The 17,242-nt window shown below is 39.0% G+C and overlaps 1 protein-coding gene across 3 annotated transcripts in view; it reads left to right on the plus strand.

The window, feature by feature from the left end:
* mcama (melanoma cell adhesion molecule a) overlaps window positions 1–9,513 on the plus strand; it is a 57,652-nt gene extending 48,139 nt beyond the window's left edge. Inside the window, exons 7-16 of one of the 3 annotated variants that reach the window (XM_036525700.1) lie at window positions 1,502–1,629; window positions 2,637–2,781; window positions 3,029–3,144; window positions 3,389–3,530; window positions 3,610–3,740; window positions 4,100–4,241; window positions 4,764–4,799; window positions 7,889–8,015; window positions 8,203–8,317; window positions 9,099–9,513. In XM_036525700.1, coding sequence (XP_036381593.1) covers window positions 1,502–1,629; window positions 2,637–2,781; window positions 3,029–3,144; window positions 3,389–3,530; window positions 3,610–3,740; window positions 4,100–4,241; window positions 4,764–4,799; window positions 7,889–8,015; window positions 8,203–8,317; window positions 9,099–9,101 — 1,085 coding nt within the window. In that variant the 3' untranslated portion in view covers window positions 9,102–9,513. Of the gene's footprint in view, window positions 1–1,501; window positions 1,630–2,636; window positions 2,782–3,028; window positions 3,145–3,388; window positions 3,531–3,609; window positions 3,741–4,099; window positions 4,242–4,763; window positions 4,800–6,445; window positions 6,684–7,888; window positions 8,016–8,202; window positions 8,318–9,098 lie in introns of those variants that run through there. The other 2 variants (XM_036525699.1, XM_036525701.1) reach the window with 2 other exon arrangements.
* Window positions 9,514–17,242: the final 7,729 nt, after the last annotated feature.

Here is a 17,242-nt window from a genome sequence, read left to right on the forward strand (position 1 = left end):
AATGTTTTAACGCAAATTAATCATATTATCAAGTTTGACCACAACTCCCTTCCGTAATTCCAGCGCGGATATTTACCTGGCTGAATTACTGAACACTAAGATGTGCTGAACGGCAAATTTCGTTTTAACCCTTTCACGCGTACGGTCACATCGGTGTGATTAGCCGTTTAGCGCATTAGAACACTAGATTGGAAAAATTCTAGCTAATTTTGGCTTTGAGGAAACAGCGATTTAACTCTAAAAGTATAGCAAATGCTCACTTAAATCTATAAGAAACTTAATAACGCAAATGAAAACATAACGAACCATATAAGGTAACACGCGCACTACATACCATAACAAATAAGTTACATGTGAAAGGGTTAAAACGAAATTTGCCGTTCAGCACATTTGCATTTGCCATGCCTTTCAGTAATTCAGCCAGGTAAATATCCGCGCTGGAATTACGGAAAGAAGTTGCGGTCAAACTTGACAATATGATTAATTTGCGTTAAAACATTAACGCGTTAAAGTTTCCAGATTAATCGCGAACGAACGTTAACGTTGACAGCCCAAATACAAACACAAAAGTTCATCAACCGTCTCTGCTGTGTTGCGTTCTTCGCGCGCTTTTATGATGTCACGCTACTTACCTAGCTGATGCAGCAATCGCCATCCAGCATACGCCCCACCTATTAAGTAGGGTGCGGTTAGCAGTGGAGACACAGGCCGTACCAGGGCTGTAGCAGTGAAGACACAGGCCATACCGTACGCATGTGAGATTGTATACTAATTCCTTGTGATAAAATGAGGTTTAATGTTTGTAATGAGTGAGACCCCAGGGTCATTGTAGCTTTGTCAGTAGAAAACCCCAAAAACATCTAAGTGCTGTATTGGTGTGGGGTATGCCCCATACTTGCCATGTCAGTTTAAAAATGACATGTATTCCTCTTTGTAAATTGAATGTATTTCATAGTTGTGCTCTTCAATATAGCAATGAGTGATGTTTTGAAATGCGCATTATGTGTTTTGTACTTTATACATAATTTATGTAATTTATATATTCTTTACATTATGGATTACAGTCCCACATGTTCGTGTGTCACTTTTTCATGGAGGCCAGTTCCTTACAGAGGAACACATGATACACACACGATACACACTGATAGTAAATGACAGATCCAGGTGGGAATTCTGTTTTTGTATTGTTTTGCCAAGGCTGTATTTGCATTAATAGAAACATTCTGTGAGCAATAAAAACACGCATGCATATTTAAACATTCATCAAGCTTTGTCTTCTTGCTGGAGAGTAGAAACCTCATTTCATATATTTAATTTTAGACTTACCCTGCCCACAAGCACAGTGTCTGCATATTTCAAACCCACCATCTCAATTTTGTCAGATAGTCCTTTAAACTGGCGAAACTGTGCATCCTGTTCATATGTGTATGAAAGTGAATGAATAAAGCTCGACTCAGTCTCCCTGTGTGACATGGTGATTGGCTGTCTGTCTGTCACACAGACCCAACAACAGTTGTGGAGGTCTGGAAGCAGTCACCGGAGGGGCTGGTGAAAGAAGGGGACACAGTGGAGATCCGTTGCCGGGGTGATGGGAACCCCCCACCACCTTTCACTTTCAATAGAAAACAAGTAAGAAAGACCCCCCCCACCCCCCCAACTCCAAATCCTGCCTCTCCCTTCTCCCTTTTGTCCCCCCATCCAGCGCAGAAGGCCAATAAAACTGGAGGAAAAGCATGGGATGGAGACATATGCACTGGGCAAAATATGCCACCAACCCTAGCAGAACAAAGAGATGCCATTTTATGTGGTAATATGTATTTAAGATTTAAATATACAGTGCACACACATCTAGGACAATCTGATACTTATAAGGGGCTAATTTTTAAAGTGAAGGTTTTATTTAATTTGTTTTTTAGTTGGCGATGTCCTTTTACATACATTAACATAACAATATGATGCACATCATTTATTTGAATTCCAAACTGAATTGCTGGGCTGCATGTGCTACAACACTGTAATGCACAGAGTGCCTTTAACTACATTCAAACATGAAATGGCAGTATTACTCATTCTAATTATTTTAGTGTCTCCCAAAAATAACTGACACTCTGCAGGTGCCTTGCCTGTATTGCATTTGTTTTCATGGTGTGACAACTTCATTCTTCATGAAGCTCATGGTCTTGTAGAATCTTAGAAAGTGTGAACAGTGGAAAGCCCTGTGTCTCACCTGCATTTCATTGATCCTTCTTTGACCAACTTGGTTGGAAAAGTCAAATAAGCAGTGTTTTGCATCTGTAGAATTTTAAATTGCTTTCCTGCCAAGTCAACTAGCATCCAAGCATTTAGCTAAAATGCACACATTTTGTCAAAATTCAGTTGAGAATGGGTTTTCATTTAGTATGCAGCATGGCAATCTATTGAGGATCATATTACATGTCTTGAGAAATCCCAAAATGATTCTTCAGAGCAGATTGCTTGATTCTTTCAAGCAAAGTATTTAAACTGAGTTTAAGGAATGATGCTGTCCCAGATCTTTTGATCTCTATATACGGTTGATTCTTGTAGCAGTGGAGCTTGTATAAGAGGAGCATACTGTATTTGTGCATGAATATTAATGCAATGGCTGTCTCCTGCAGCAACCAGATGTGGAGCTGGACTCGAGTCTGGACCTGCTGGTCCTGGAGGATGTGACACGGGCAGACAGTGGCATCTACCAGTGCCGCTCCCTGGACCTGGACACCTATGCGGAGGCTGTGGGGGATCTGAAGCTGGTCATTCACTGTGAGTGAAACGTCTGTCACCCACTATAACAGTCTTAGTGTTTATTTGCTTATCAGATCAAGTAAGAAATAGCAACAATTTGTACAGCTAAAGTACCTCGACACATTACCTTCCTTGCAACAGCTCTAACAGCTGTGACCTCACCTGGGAATCAAACCTGCAACCATCTGCTTATAATCCTTACCAGTATGCTTCACTGCCACCTAGTGGTGGTGTGACTAAAGATATGTGACTGATGCTTGCGCAGATCTGGACCCTGCTGTTGTGGTTCCTAAAGACTCCGAGATCATGTTAAAGGGGGAGAGCCTGACAGCCACCTGCAATGCGCTTTGCTCCGTGGAAACCTCAACCATCTGGCTCAAGGTAGCACAATCCATGGGTGGCACTAAGCCCTGTACATATATTTCCCTAGTTCACAGTATTTTCCCATCAAAACCACCAACCATGCAGCCACAGTGCAACTCCTAACCCATTCAGTGAAACCCTGAATCCTACAGTATCTCAAAGTGATTTTGAAGGCCACACCTTCAGTGTAGAAAGGCCTTGGAATAAAGGCTTGAAGGATTCTCCTGTCTTCTTTCAACTGTCTGTCTGTGGGTATACCTAGGATGGAAAGCAGGTTGGAGAGGGTCATGAACTGTTGCTGCACAACGTCTCATTTGATGCTGCCGGGGAGTATGTCTGTGAGGTGACAGCGCCCTCTCTGGCCGGGCTGCAGACCAGCGGCTCGGTGCTAATCATTGTCCAGGGTGAGTTCCTGTGGGCTGCAGGAGGAATGAAGAACGGCAGCTCATGTGCTGTATCTGACGCTTTGCACCTCTCCCCTAGGTGCTCCTGAAATGAAGGGCTCAGGGAGCCACGCAGAGATGGAGGAGAACATGGAGAAATGGGTGAACCTTTCCTGCGAAGCTCAAGGACATCCCAAGCCCTCCATAAACTGGAGCCTCACAGGAACTCAGGTAAGAGTTCTGGCAGACAGGATGCAAGAGAGGACACAGAGGGGACGGGCGACCAGTGAAGTGGAGTGGTCAGTTAGTCAGGACTTACCTGAAGAAAGTTTTGGATATTACCTAATATTATCTGTTACATATATTATCCATGCCATTCTTTTTATGGGTGTCTATTTTTGATTTGTTTTAAGGCATGGGTGTCTGAGTGCACTTGTTTTATACTTCCTGTTTATTCTTGGTGTGTTCATGCTGCATGCCAGAGGTGGTAAACCAGCATGAATCACAGTAAGGAGATGACCCTTAGGGAGGGATGTTTCTCTCTCATGTTGCAGACACTTATGATTTTATAAATGGTGTCTATGTTCCAGAACTGGCATGAAGCATCAAATAAAGTGACTGAGAACACCGTTCACAGCACGGTGACTGTCCAGGTGACCTCTGACATAACAGCCTCTTGCAACGCCACCAATAACATGGGCACAGTGACGAAGTCCTACAGCATCAAAGCCAGTATGTCCTGCTCCTTTCAGCTCCCCCAGGCTACATAGCTGACCCAATGTAGTTTAACTTCACACAGGCCAGAGCATCTACATCTCTGTCTCTGACACATGTAGTCTGTGACAAAGAGACTTAGGCATCATCTTGCCTGTTTGGCCATAACATACCAAAACCAACTCACTGTACAATATTGGGCAACTTACTCTTGCAAAAATTTATGTTCTCACTATGCAAGTGTTTTTGAATTGCTTCTTTGGAACATGTGGGAATAAATCATCTGTATTATTTTTTAGGCAGAATGTGAACTTTGTGAAAAGCGAACGCATTTTTGTATACTTATCTGTATAATACATTTGTTATGATCATAAATAGTTTAACATATTCTAACTACATGTTCAATAATACCTTTAGAATATGTAAATATTCTATTTACACATTCTAAAGGTATTATTGCTGATACACAGAATATGTCTGAACATGTATACCCCTGTATATGGGTCACCTGATTCATTTGCCTTCTTCTCTGTTCCACAGTTCCTTTAATTGCCTCAACTGCTGCAAACACTGCAGGTAAGATATTCCCTCACAGATATTTAGATGGATGGAAGCTGGATGGAAGCTTTTGTTCAAGGTTCTAACTGCTCATCTCCTCCTATTTCTAGTCTGCATTCGCTTTATTTTGGATTGGTTAAAGGATATTTCAAGGCTGTGGTGGCCTGCTAGGGTCCTGCTAGGGTCCTGCTAAAGAAAGAGCAGCGGTGAAACTGAAGTATTGGCTGGGTGAGCAGATTTTCTGAATGGCTGTGGACATATTTATTGAAACGTGCACATTGTCCAGATCATATTTAGGAAAATACTAGGTTCAGATATCAATAGTTTTCCCTAACTGAAATAACAAATTTATACAAAGTTGTGTCCAGAAGACCAAATCACACAGTTGTTATACGTAATAGCGCAAACTTGCACTGGAGAAGGTTGTTTCTGCGTCCAAACATTTTATTGAGGCAATTTTGTTCAGTTTTCTCATAAATGAATTCCCAGACTATTGTTCTTCCTTTTACAGGTGCCGGTTTGGTGCCAATGAATAGATATGAAAAGAGATTAATAGTTGTTTCCGTCCTGTAGAACATTTGGAGTCTGTGAGAACAGTCTGTCAAAAAGACGAAGATAAGCAGACTGCCATCTCCCAGTGTGCTCAATCAGGAATGCCCACAGTGTTCCATTTTGAAAAGTAATGAAATTAAAGGAATGTTAACACACGGTTGACGCATTCAGCTCATGGCGAGGCAAATGCTGATGAATATCCCATCATAGTTTGTCTTTTCAGGCCATCTCCTGATCCTCATTACCACTGGGTGCTTTCTACTGTTCTGCCAAAGAATTTCAGTCTGATGGCTGATAAGTTATATAGTCTATATGTCTATAAGTTATATAGTTATATATTGATATAGTTATAATTATTTATTAATTTTTTACCACAAAAAATGAAATAGACCAATTCTAGCAATTCCTAAAAGTAATGTGGAAGTTCCCCCTCATACTGATGGTTATCATGATTAATAATTTGTTTTGGTGTGGTCACAGACCAGGGCTGTGAAACATTGCACATAGTGGAGAGAGTGAGAACCCCAGGCAGAGCTATTTAGAGCACCGTTATGCTGTGGATCTGTGGACTCCCTGTGTGATAGAGAGTGGGGGATGGTCACCTTGGGCCTCCATCACTCCCACTATGTGAAATGGCCTTTTCAGACACGCCCACAACATTGGAATATGCAACTTTTTTTCCCAGCACTAGGCTGAATGTGAAACAAGAAGGACATAAGGATTTCTAGACCTCTTCCGAAAAGGTGTATTTGCTAGGTGGAAGTAGTCCACTGCCTCTTCACTTTATTGAAGTATTTCCCCAAATCCCCACATGTTGCCTGAAAAAAGTTGTGTCAGAACAAAACTGCTAGAATTTTTCCTAACGTACTACTACAAATGTTTTGATAAACATTTGATCATGAAAAAAAGTTACAAGGACTGTTGTACACACCATTCTATAGTTCCAGACATTTATCACTGGATTCCTCTACAGTATGTCAGAAGGCAGTAGGTAAGACTTCTAGATGCAAAAGGGCTTTCCGTGGTGAGGTGTCACAAAGTGGGTCCGTAGCTTTGGCCCAGGCCGGGGTCAGATTCAGTCCAGATAATTGTGTGCCTTTGGTTTGTCTTAGTCACAGTAAGAGTGACGCCTCCGAGGACTGTCAAAAAAGGTGTGTACTTCTGGAACCCTACCCTTTCTGTCCTGTCCCAAGCATGTGAGGGTGCACACCTCCCAACTGTGGCCTTCCTTCTTCACTGCTCTGAGGGATTCTCTACATGGGTGGCTTTTTGCATTTAAAATTCATGAGGGCACTAATATTTTCATTTGACTGTTTCACAAATTATATAAAACCTATAGCTCTGGTGAGTTTAGATTTGAGGATAGATCCACTGATTCTAAGACTCATTGGAAACAATATGCTTCCTATTAATTAAAAATAATTAACAAATAAAATAACACTTGAAATGTAAGCACAATCATGAATTAATTCAAAAAGACCAACAGAAAATCCACATAACCCTCAGCTGTATTTGAATACAAAAATTCTGCCCTCGGGACTTGGGTTTTGGTGCAGATGGGATGACGCTGATATGGAGGTGCCTCTCCAGCAGTGTCATCTGTCTTGTTGGAGGTGTGCCTGCATGGACCCACCACCCTGGAGTCCTGGTCTGTAATATCTTAATGAGTACACACACAGAGCAAACAGAGCACCTCCTCACAGCACTGGTTGCCATTGTATTGGGACGTTATGGGAATTTTGGGAGAGCGTTATGTGCTAGGCTGGGAAGGAGCTGTCTATCAAAAGAGAGACACATAGGGGTAGGAATAGCTTTTCCCATTTTCAAATTTCAGTCTGTGTAGGTCACCCCTCATTCTTTTGTGTAGTCTGAACTGGTAGGCCCTCTAAGAGAGGACTGTCAGAATTGGTCTTTGTAGGGTCTTTTGCTTATTGTTGCACAAATGTCTCCTCTCAGTTGTATACTTAACTCAAGCATTATTCCTTCTTTTGTAGTTAAGTGTATACTTTGGTCTATTTTTTCATAAGTAATGCTTCCTGTTTACTTGCGTCTACTACTCAGTACATGTTTTAAGTGCTTTTGGGAAATGCATAGTATATGTATAGTGTATGGCTAATCATTGAATTGGTCCACTGAAGTTGAAAGAAATGTTTGGGCCAAAAACCAGCATACCCATGACCCTCCAGGAAACGAATTTGTCACCCCTGCTCTAAGAAATGATGGTTACATTCTAAAATATTCAGCTCAATAGCTGTTTGGTCATTTGTAGGATGTAAGTGGAATATACTGGTGTGAAGAAGAATGCCCAGCTCTCTTTAAAAGTTCCAAAAACCTTTCCACATGCCAGACTGACCACACCTTTCTCTTTCCAAGCTTCACAAATGTAAGAGGATGTAGCATGTTCCCCTTACATGCTTCTTAGACTCTTAGAATATTACCACACTTTGCTGGATGCTTCAAGGATACACTTTAAACTCATAAAATGTATGCATGTACAGTTTAGCTACTAAGGCTGACACTGACATATAGCTGCACCTTCACCCTTCCTCCACCAGACAGCAGTGGTGTGATCATCATCATAATCATTGTCTGCATCCTCCTGCTGGCCATCCTGGGCAGTGTGCTGTACTTCCTCTACAAGAAGGGAAAAATTCCCTGTGGACGATCTGGCAAACAGGAGATGTGAGTGTGTGAAACATTTATTTATCATTCGTTAAAAATGTATTGCATGAAAAGTAATCACTTCTTAGGATGTAAAATCCATTTTTCATGATTTGTTGCTAAAGATCTTGTATGGGGTAAAAAAGTGAGTGATTGCTTTCATGAGATTTTTATTTGAGTGTTATGACATCTATTTTTCTATGTACAGCACTAAGGAAAAGGCCAGTAAGGGTGACATTGTTGTGGAGATGAAGTCAGACAAGACTGAGGAGGCGGTCCTTCTAAAGGGAGTCAATGGTGACAAGAAGGCCCATAATGACCAGGTAGCTATGGATACTGGTTATTGACAAGTTGTTAGAGTTATAGCAGGGATGTTGCATTTTTATACTGTTACTATTAGCTCCTCCCTCCATTTTTTAAGTAAAAGTCAACAACAAATGCATAAATGCATTTGCCTTAACAACAGTACATATGGAAGATATTTTATTAAATTTTTATCATCAAACTAGCTAATTAGAAATTCTTTAGTGGTTCCATAACAATTCCAGTTCCACAGTAATTACTGTATCATACAAACCCTGTGGTTCATTTCTTCTCTCTCTTTGGATTGAACTCACCGTGCATGCTGGGGTCTAGTGGCAAAGAGGAGCAGTGTTGAAGGGATCAGTCATCTTCGTCTGAAATGCCACTTAAACATAGAAATGGCCCAACTGCCTATTTGAACATGCTTTATAGGCCCATATTGGGAATAAAAAATACTGACTTGTTGCAGGGAATCAGTAAACAAGTATCCATTCACTCGTAGTTCACAGATGCTAAAAGATGAACAGTGAAAGAGAGAGTTTTCTGCCAAGAAATGTTGCCAGAATTGAGCCCAGAATTGAGATCATAACTAAAGCTAGGTACAACTTTAGTACATTTGCTTGTTTAGTGTCTAATTATGACGGTAAAATGTAAATCTGAACATCCGGAGAGATTACAGATTGTGTTCAGAGTAGGAGATCACTCTTAGTGTCTAGAAATCATCACTTACCTGTACACTGCATTTACATTTGTTTTCTGTTGTCTCCGCCACTTTGTCCCCCCTGCACTTTTTCCCTGGAGTAAAGTGTGACAAGTACATTGACATTCGAGACTGAGAGGGTGGAGGGTCAAGCTTTAAATAAGCCATCCATAGACCATGCGGCTCTACTTTGCTCCCCCCAGCGCTCACAGGAATCTTTCGGATGTCCTGTACAGTTGCCATCCATTCCCAAGGAGAGACTGACTCACTTTTTGTTTTTTTTCTGAGGTGTGTGGCAGTATTCAAGAACATGGCAAAATTGCATTGATAGCATCTCAGGTGTGAGGTCTTTTTCTGACTCTTTTGGGGATTTTTTTTTTTGTAATTGATTTTTTTGTATGTGTTCCCCAAATTGTATTCTACAGTCTTAATTGTCATCCTAAGTGTAAGATAATTCAGGCATTTACTACTGTCCCTCTAAAGTGTATATATTATATATATTTAGTTATTTAAAATGAACCTTACAGAAACCCTTTCCAAATCCAGAAATGCTTTGGTTATGGCTGGTGTTTGAGTTGATATACAGATGTTTTTTTTTTTTTTTTGGTTTTCCATCCAGTAGTTTGGACTGTCATGTTGTTGTTTAATTGTGGAAGCAGAGATTGTAGATGGGAAAAAGAACCTGCAGCTTTTACCTGAAACCACATTTGCTGTTACCCCTCTCTCATGTTATCTGTTCCATACTTAGTCCTGTGAAAAGATACTACACTGGGAAGTGGAAAAGATATGTGATATATACCCCCCCCCCCACCCCCAACTCATGTTGAGTTATCAGTACAGTTAACATACATACCAAAGCTTACCTACATCACTTCCAACACACCCACTTCCACCCCCTGAAAAAAACACAAACATGAATACATATTTTTTTCAGCTGGGGCAATAGGTTTACAGGATGTAGGGATCTTCTGCGTAGATCTGCTGCTGATGAACACTAAAATGTACAATTTTCCTTTTAACCTTCAGTCATGTCTTTTCGGTAACTGCATCTGTGTTGGGCTCTCATAAGAGAGGTGCACCCTGTCAATCGAGTTCAATCTATCCAAATATCCTACATCCTACATTACCGACATATAGATAAATCTTCAATGAGCTCATTTTTAGTAGATAGAGAATGAGGTTTGAAGGCCATAGCGATCATGGAGGACTTGAAGGAAACTGCTCTATGTTGTGGAGCAATGCTCTTGCCTGTCAAATGCAAAGCTGTAAAAGTGTTGGTATGGTTATCCTTATGGTTATCTATCTGTCATCCTTTTCAGGTGACTCTATGTCCCTCAGACAGAACACAAAACTTGGGAGACATAAAGTCCTACCTCTCAAATAAGTAGTTATGAAGGGGAGTGGACAAGTAATGGTTTGGGTAGGAGACATTCCTATGAATGAGGGCTGCAGTGAATATCCAATGGTGGTTCACCACTGGATCCAAACAGCAGTAATAACCAAGGCTGTTTTTTGTGAACTACTGTCAAACTTTCCTACTGTTTGTGAGTTGTATTACTGTAAGATAAACCAAAATGTAGCCTTGGTCTTTATTTGTAGATGTGATTCCTCTGATTTTGATTTTGTTGTTACCTGTTGAAGGATCTACCAGGGCAATTTTTTTTTTTTTTGGGGGGGGGGGCAGAGCCACACTAAAGGGTTTAGTTGTTTGTCTCATAAAGTGTAATTGTTGTTTGTGTTTGAGAAAGGCTTGGTGCTGGGATGCATTCCAATACTGTTATTAATGCAGGATGGGTTGATTAGATATGCATTGCATCAGAGAACGATTCACTGTAAATGAATATTTAAATGTGTGCATGTTCAGCAGGAGATCTAGAATTGTGTATCTTAACAGAAAAGCATATATTGGTCTCAAGAACTGTCAATTTCCTTGTTCACACAAGGAAGTGTTTTTGAATTAGGGTTACACGATTGAGTGCTGTGTCCAGCCTTAGAAGCCACATGCTCTTCTAATCTCACTGTTTGAGTGGCTTCTCTCTCACAAATGGCCCAACAGTTATTTCCAAATTTTCTAATCGTTTTATACACACACAGTTAGACACACATTTCCTCTTAGGATTTTGCTGTTATTGTCTGATATTGAGAATCCTCAAACCTCTCCCTGAAACAGACACACTGATCCCTTACAGCAAACCCAACTGGGAACTTCATTTGGAGTAGAGCTAATGATGTCACCTTTGAAGAACATGTAAAATCTTACAAAATCTGACTTACATTTCCTTACATTCTGTACAGGATGTGATGATGCCCATGAAGTCTATCTGTAGTTGTTGTAAATAAAGAACACAAACCTTGGACAATGCTGTGGAACTACAAAAATTCAAAGCAATGTGTTTGCCTTTTTTGTCCTCTTGTTTTTTCTTGAAACGTGTCTTAATTAAAAAAAAAAAATAAAAAAAACATACACTAAAGCTTTCATGAGCACAGAATTATTACTTTGTGAAGCACTCATGAGTTAGTGCAGACTTTTATGGCTAGCATACTGACATAGCATGTTATATAAAAGCTGAAACCATGCGTGTGAGAAGATGACTGTCAGCCAAGGAGAGTATTTGCTTATAACTGCTTTCTAAAGTGGTCACACACTGCCCATTGAGGTAATATGTTTTTTTTAAGTCACATAATATAAAGTGACCCAATTCAAGCGTTTAGACTAAACACACAGTCTGAAAGAAAAATTCTCTTATATGACAATGGGGAGGCCCTACTGAGGCGGTGAGGTACTTTGAGTGGGGCTTCATGAGACTTTCCATGTTTTTGTTACCAATATATAATAACAAAGACAGAGAAAGATAAGCCATTCTGATAAGGCAGTTAGAGTTGTTGTCACAGTTATCATTTAGGAAAGATTGGAATTAAATTGGCTTCTGCAGGAAAAGAATGTTTAAGAGTGTTTGAAAGGGAGTTTTTAAGACTTTAAAATCAAACATTGATATAATGTAATCAAACAATCAATTGAAAAAAGAAAAAAAAAAAAAACAATGACTGTAGGGACAGCTGGTGAGAGAAGAAACTGCACATTCTTGTTTTTGCAACTGTTTATAACATTATAAAGCTTAATACAAGACTTTTGAGTTTATTTTTTGGACCAGATTTGACTTAAGGAACTTGTATGTAGCAATGTTCATATATGTTGAGAAACAAAACAATTGTTTTGTAATGTTTTGTTTTGCAAATGTATGTAATTTATATTATGCTTGCCATTTTTTACAGTTCTTTGAAAGAAAACAATGCCAAATAATAAAAAAAAATACATTGAAACTGTGGTTACCAATTTTATAAAATCAATTTATTATCAAATAGGAATCATTCATATGTGATAAGGATAAAGAGATTCATGCAACTTTAACAGAATGGACCACCAAAGAAAGGAACTGATGGAAAGTTCATGTTACACAGTTTTCAGTTCAGTACTGGTTTCTGAATGTGATTCTACATTCCAACAGCTTCTGTGAGAGAAAATTGTTATTGCTTAAGATTCCCTGCTGTTCGTCAAATATAGTCACTGTATAGTGACCAAGTGTTCAATTGGCAAACTGTTGCGTTACATTTTGCAAAACCTGCTTAAGAAGCATGGACCAAGGTGTTCTGTGTCAGAACTCAAATCTGGCCTTGGTATTTTTTTCTCTCAAAAAAGTGTCTGTCATGGTCTCACTCAGCAGCAGTAAGCAGTCAAGGCAGTTCAGACGACATTCTACCCACCACTGGGAGATAAAAATCTGAGGTGTGACTACTGTGTAAAAAAAATGTAGATTGCCGGAACATTGCTCCGGTTGAGATAGAGTAACGCAAACTATCACAGTCACACTTCTCCAGTTGGGTTAAATACACGTGGGTTCAGTACAAACATGAGGGGGAGGCCAAAGGAAGTTAGAATATGCAGTGTATTAAACTATATTTATTATAGTCTATGCACTGTATGAGTATCCACCCACTGGATACTGAAAGGCAAACGAAATGCATAAGCAGGATTTTTGAGCAAACTTTTGAGCACCCCCTAGTGGACACTTGAATACAATGAAATTCTGGACACTGTGTTAGCCAGCAGTGCAGGACAGGGGGACCCCATAAGTACATTTTAACCAGCTACATTCCCATTATATTAGCACTATGATATTATGAAATTTCTTTTAATCACACCTAAAGGGAAAAATGTAATGGCAAATGTTTTCAAAAAGAATGTGAGCAACAAAAAAGAAGCAAAATATATGTATTCAAAATGCTTTAATGACAGGTGCGTAAATTGCAGAAACAAAACCAACATTAATTATTTCAGATTGGCATAGAGCATCAAAACAATTAATAAATAACATTAGTTATTTTTAGACACAAATCAATGAAAAATATGTAATAAAAATAAATTGTGCTATTCTTTATGAAAAGATCAGGGAAATTGTTTATATATGTTATATTTCAGTTTTACCACTGCTCTGTACAGGCAGCAGAAAGAAAAAATAGTTAAAGTTTCCACATTTGTTGAACACTTCACACATTTTATTTTATATTAAAGGACATGGATAAATACCCAAAGATTATAACACTGATATAAGAACTGATATTAATTCATTTCACCTTAAGCACAATAATTATAGTTATAATTATGATAACTGCAAACCAAATTTCCTACATTTTAAAAAAGCTCCCATCCTGTCCTTGAGTCAAAGTCATCCCTGCAGTCTGCCTGGCTACCACAATTCTATGAACCGTTACCAATTTAGTCAAGTTGCCAGCTTCACACCCATAAGTCTCAATGTACACATAAAGCTGCCAAACCAACTCATCACATCTGCTTCATAAGGAAATCAAAATGTACAAAAACACTGTACAAACAGACATAAACAGACATGAGTCTGACACTGTTGACTGTACCTGGGAAATACCTGAACTTGGTCAAGAAGGCAAAGGCCACACCCCCCAGGTGACTCAGAGCCTACACCACACCCCTCTGGGCCACACTGACAGAAACACCAAGGAAGCATTCAAGAGTCAGGCTGCCATTTAACAGCTGTCATAGGGCATAGTGGTGGGTGCAGTCCACAGCGTGAGGTGTGGGAGCATATTTAACAAGCTTTGGACTTCACTCCCCATCAGCCTCCGTGTGGCACATGTTGTGGTGCTTTGCCTGTTGAATGAAGGGTCTTACATATATACTAAAAAAAAAAAAAATGTATATCCCCCCCAAATAAATACAAGAAAAACATGTCACTACATGACAATGGCAGTCATGGTTAAAATCAAGTTAAAAACTGAGGCATAAGGGAGGAATTTCCCCCATGGCACTATTTGAAAGTATGAGTGGGATTGTGTCTTATAGGTAGTGATACCGGTCCACTCTGTGTACCGTTCGCCTGAGAACTACTCCTACCTTCCAACTGCCATTACTGAGGGTGCTGGACAAATGTGAACTTAAAGATATAGCTACTGGAACATGATATCATTACAAAATCACATGCATGTAACAGTTATCTGCATTTATATTAAGGGGATACATACTACCTGTATACTAAGATACTGTATAGGTTCAGTTAACATCTTCACTCTTACTAATCAGGCACCTTGTACAGTTAGACGTAAGATTCTTTAAGATTTCTCTTACAGTGTACTTTTTCATTATTAACAGTTTCTGTTCACTTAAGCTTGAAATAAACTGAAATTACTGGTAGAGGAAAAAGTTAAACTTCCTAATGTTTGTTATTAGAACAATAAGACCAAAGGGCAAACAATGATGACTGCATTCCACCCACAATAAATAAGTATCTCTACATTCATACACTACGTGCCAGCACTGATTCACATTTGCGATTGTTTAATTGCATTTGCAACATACCTCTAGTTTGACACGGGCTTTAAAATCAATACAAAGCTGTTGAACTGTCTCAAATGTTTTATGTCAAAAACTGCTTCAACTTGCCATATTTGTTACTTAACAGAGGAATGGATAATAATAACCATGCATTTCTTCAAACATTTTTCAGTTAATGCTATGTTTATAAGATATATTCACGACTTAAGCTTCCTGCTTGACCAGTGATGTTTGACTAAGATGTTACTTTCTTAATTCTCACCTAGGAGCAGTGCTTTTGTGATGATCACCTAACAGACAGTCAAAAGGACTGTGCAGGCAGGGGCCAATAAAGTAGCCAAAAACTGTGACCAAAACACACCTTTTTTATATTGGTTCCTATGCAGGACTATACTTAATTGTACCAGGAGACAAATCAGTATGTTGGACATACTTCCATACCACAATTAATGAGGGATGTGAAATTAATGAGGAGCTGAGTAACAGAACCTGAAGCCAATTGAAGCCTGTATTTTCAGACTGGCATGAGAAGTCTTGATATTATTATTTCTCTTATCTTCACCTTGTGAATTGAGGCATAGAGATAATGCTGCTGCTATTCACGCTACATTATTGCAATACTAGGCAAGAACCCCTCCTGTGGTTACCACATCACATTATTCAGCAGAGTGCTTTCTCTAGCCATGTTTCCACTGACCCCTAGCATCTGTAGATCAGCTATACTTGAGGTGAGCCACAAGTGTTTCCATAGCATATCAGCCCTGGCCGAATGCATGCTGGCCAACAGCAGGTACGACAGATGTGAGTCACATGGAAGTGCGTGAAATACTACAGCTTGTCCTTTTTGTGAATGACAGCAAAAATTACTGCAAATGATACTGATTATACAGATGTCTGGAATATAACTCAATACTTCATGTATTTTCTAGTATGAAGTATTAATGCCATCTGGACTATATGCCAGTAGCTAGCGAGCTATGGCATAAAACTGGTGAACAGGCTCACTCATGTATGTGTTTTGTTGTGAGAGCAGCACTGCAGCTGGAATGCAAAGCTCTGTGCTGTGCTACATTAGGACACCATTCATACAGCTCCCGAGGGTCAGCAGAAACCAGCTCTCTAAGGCACTTGCAGTGCAGAGCCTAAACAAGCAAACATAACATATGTATGGTTACAACATTTGAATTAAAGGTATCACTGACTTTCAGGGTCAAAAGCATTGTCATATTCAAAATGCCATTTCAGGAGGGACTTACTTTAATACTTGCAAACAAATTATGGATTATGGCACTTCTCACAGTATTATTTAGATAAGTAAACAAAAACTTTGAAAACAAATATTGAAAAAGAAACATACAGGAAAAGCAAAAATGAAATAATTTCTACATATTATTTCACATATCAGCAAGTATACCCATTTGGTTTTAAAGTGACAGTATCTTTGCACATTTTGATACACTGCAAAAAATGCAAATTAATATACATGCATGCATATGCAATGTAACTGATGTATTTACAAGTATTAACAGCATGACAATCTGTTCACCTCTGAGACCACACCTTAAGTCACACTGTGTAGTTAAAGTTTTCAAATTCTCTTCAGGCAAGAGACGGGATATATGGCAAAACTGTGGATAATTCAAATATCAAGGAACCTGAAAAGCACAGACTGGCTTGCCCACTTACACTGATATTTATAGACCAAAATTTTCCTGAGGAAAATTGCTTTAAAATTCAGGGGGTTGTGAGGAAAAAGTAAACAGACAAAAGGCAGTAGTACTATAATTATTAAATATTTTATACCCTACAATAAAGTAGGTATGTCTCAACAAACCTGAACTATAATTATGTTCCTGGTAACCAGTATTATCACTACCCTTGTGCAACTAAATTTAAGTGTATTCCATTCAAATATGAAAACCAGGCTATTCTACAACAGGTGAATGAATTACAATTGGAGTCTAGCACAATTACTGCCGATTTCCACTTAACAATACAAGCTGACTGTGACAGAACCACCTATACGGAAAAAAATAGAGGAATAACTACAAATAATTTAAAAAAATGAAGAGCATATTACTTATTTGAAACTTATTTTAGGAAACATCCCACAAATGACATTTAAAAATATACATGTTTACCATAAGTTGACATATTATATATTTTCATAGGAGTACAATGGTTTATCACTGGTATTTAGGAATATTGTGCTACTGTCAAAGGACACTTCAATTTGACCTCATACCCTTTCAAAACAGAGCCTGTAAGTCTTTAAGCAAAGACCATCTGTAACTACTTGAATCAGATTTCAGGCAGATGATTTCACTGACCAGTCTCAGAATGGTCACACACCACTTTCAAATAAATATATAATGAAGGGAA

This window comes from Megalops cyprinoides, chromosome 3, assembly GCF_013368585.1.
Source record: "Megalops cyprinoides isolate fMegCyp1 chromosome 3, fMegCyp1.pri, whole genome shotgun sequence".
In the NCBI taxonomy this organism is placed as follows: Eukaryota; Metazoa; Chordata; class Actinopteri; order Elopiformes; family Megalopidae; genus Megalops; species Megalops cyprinoides.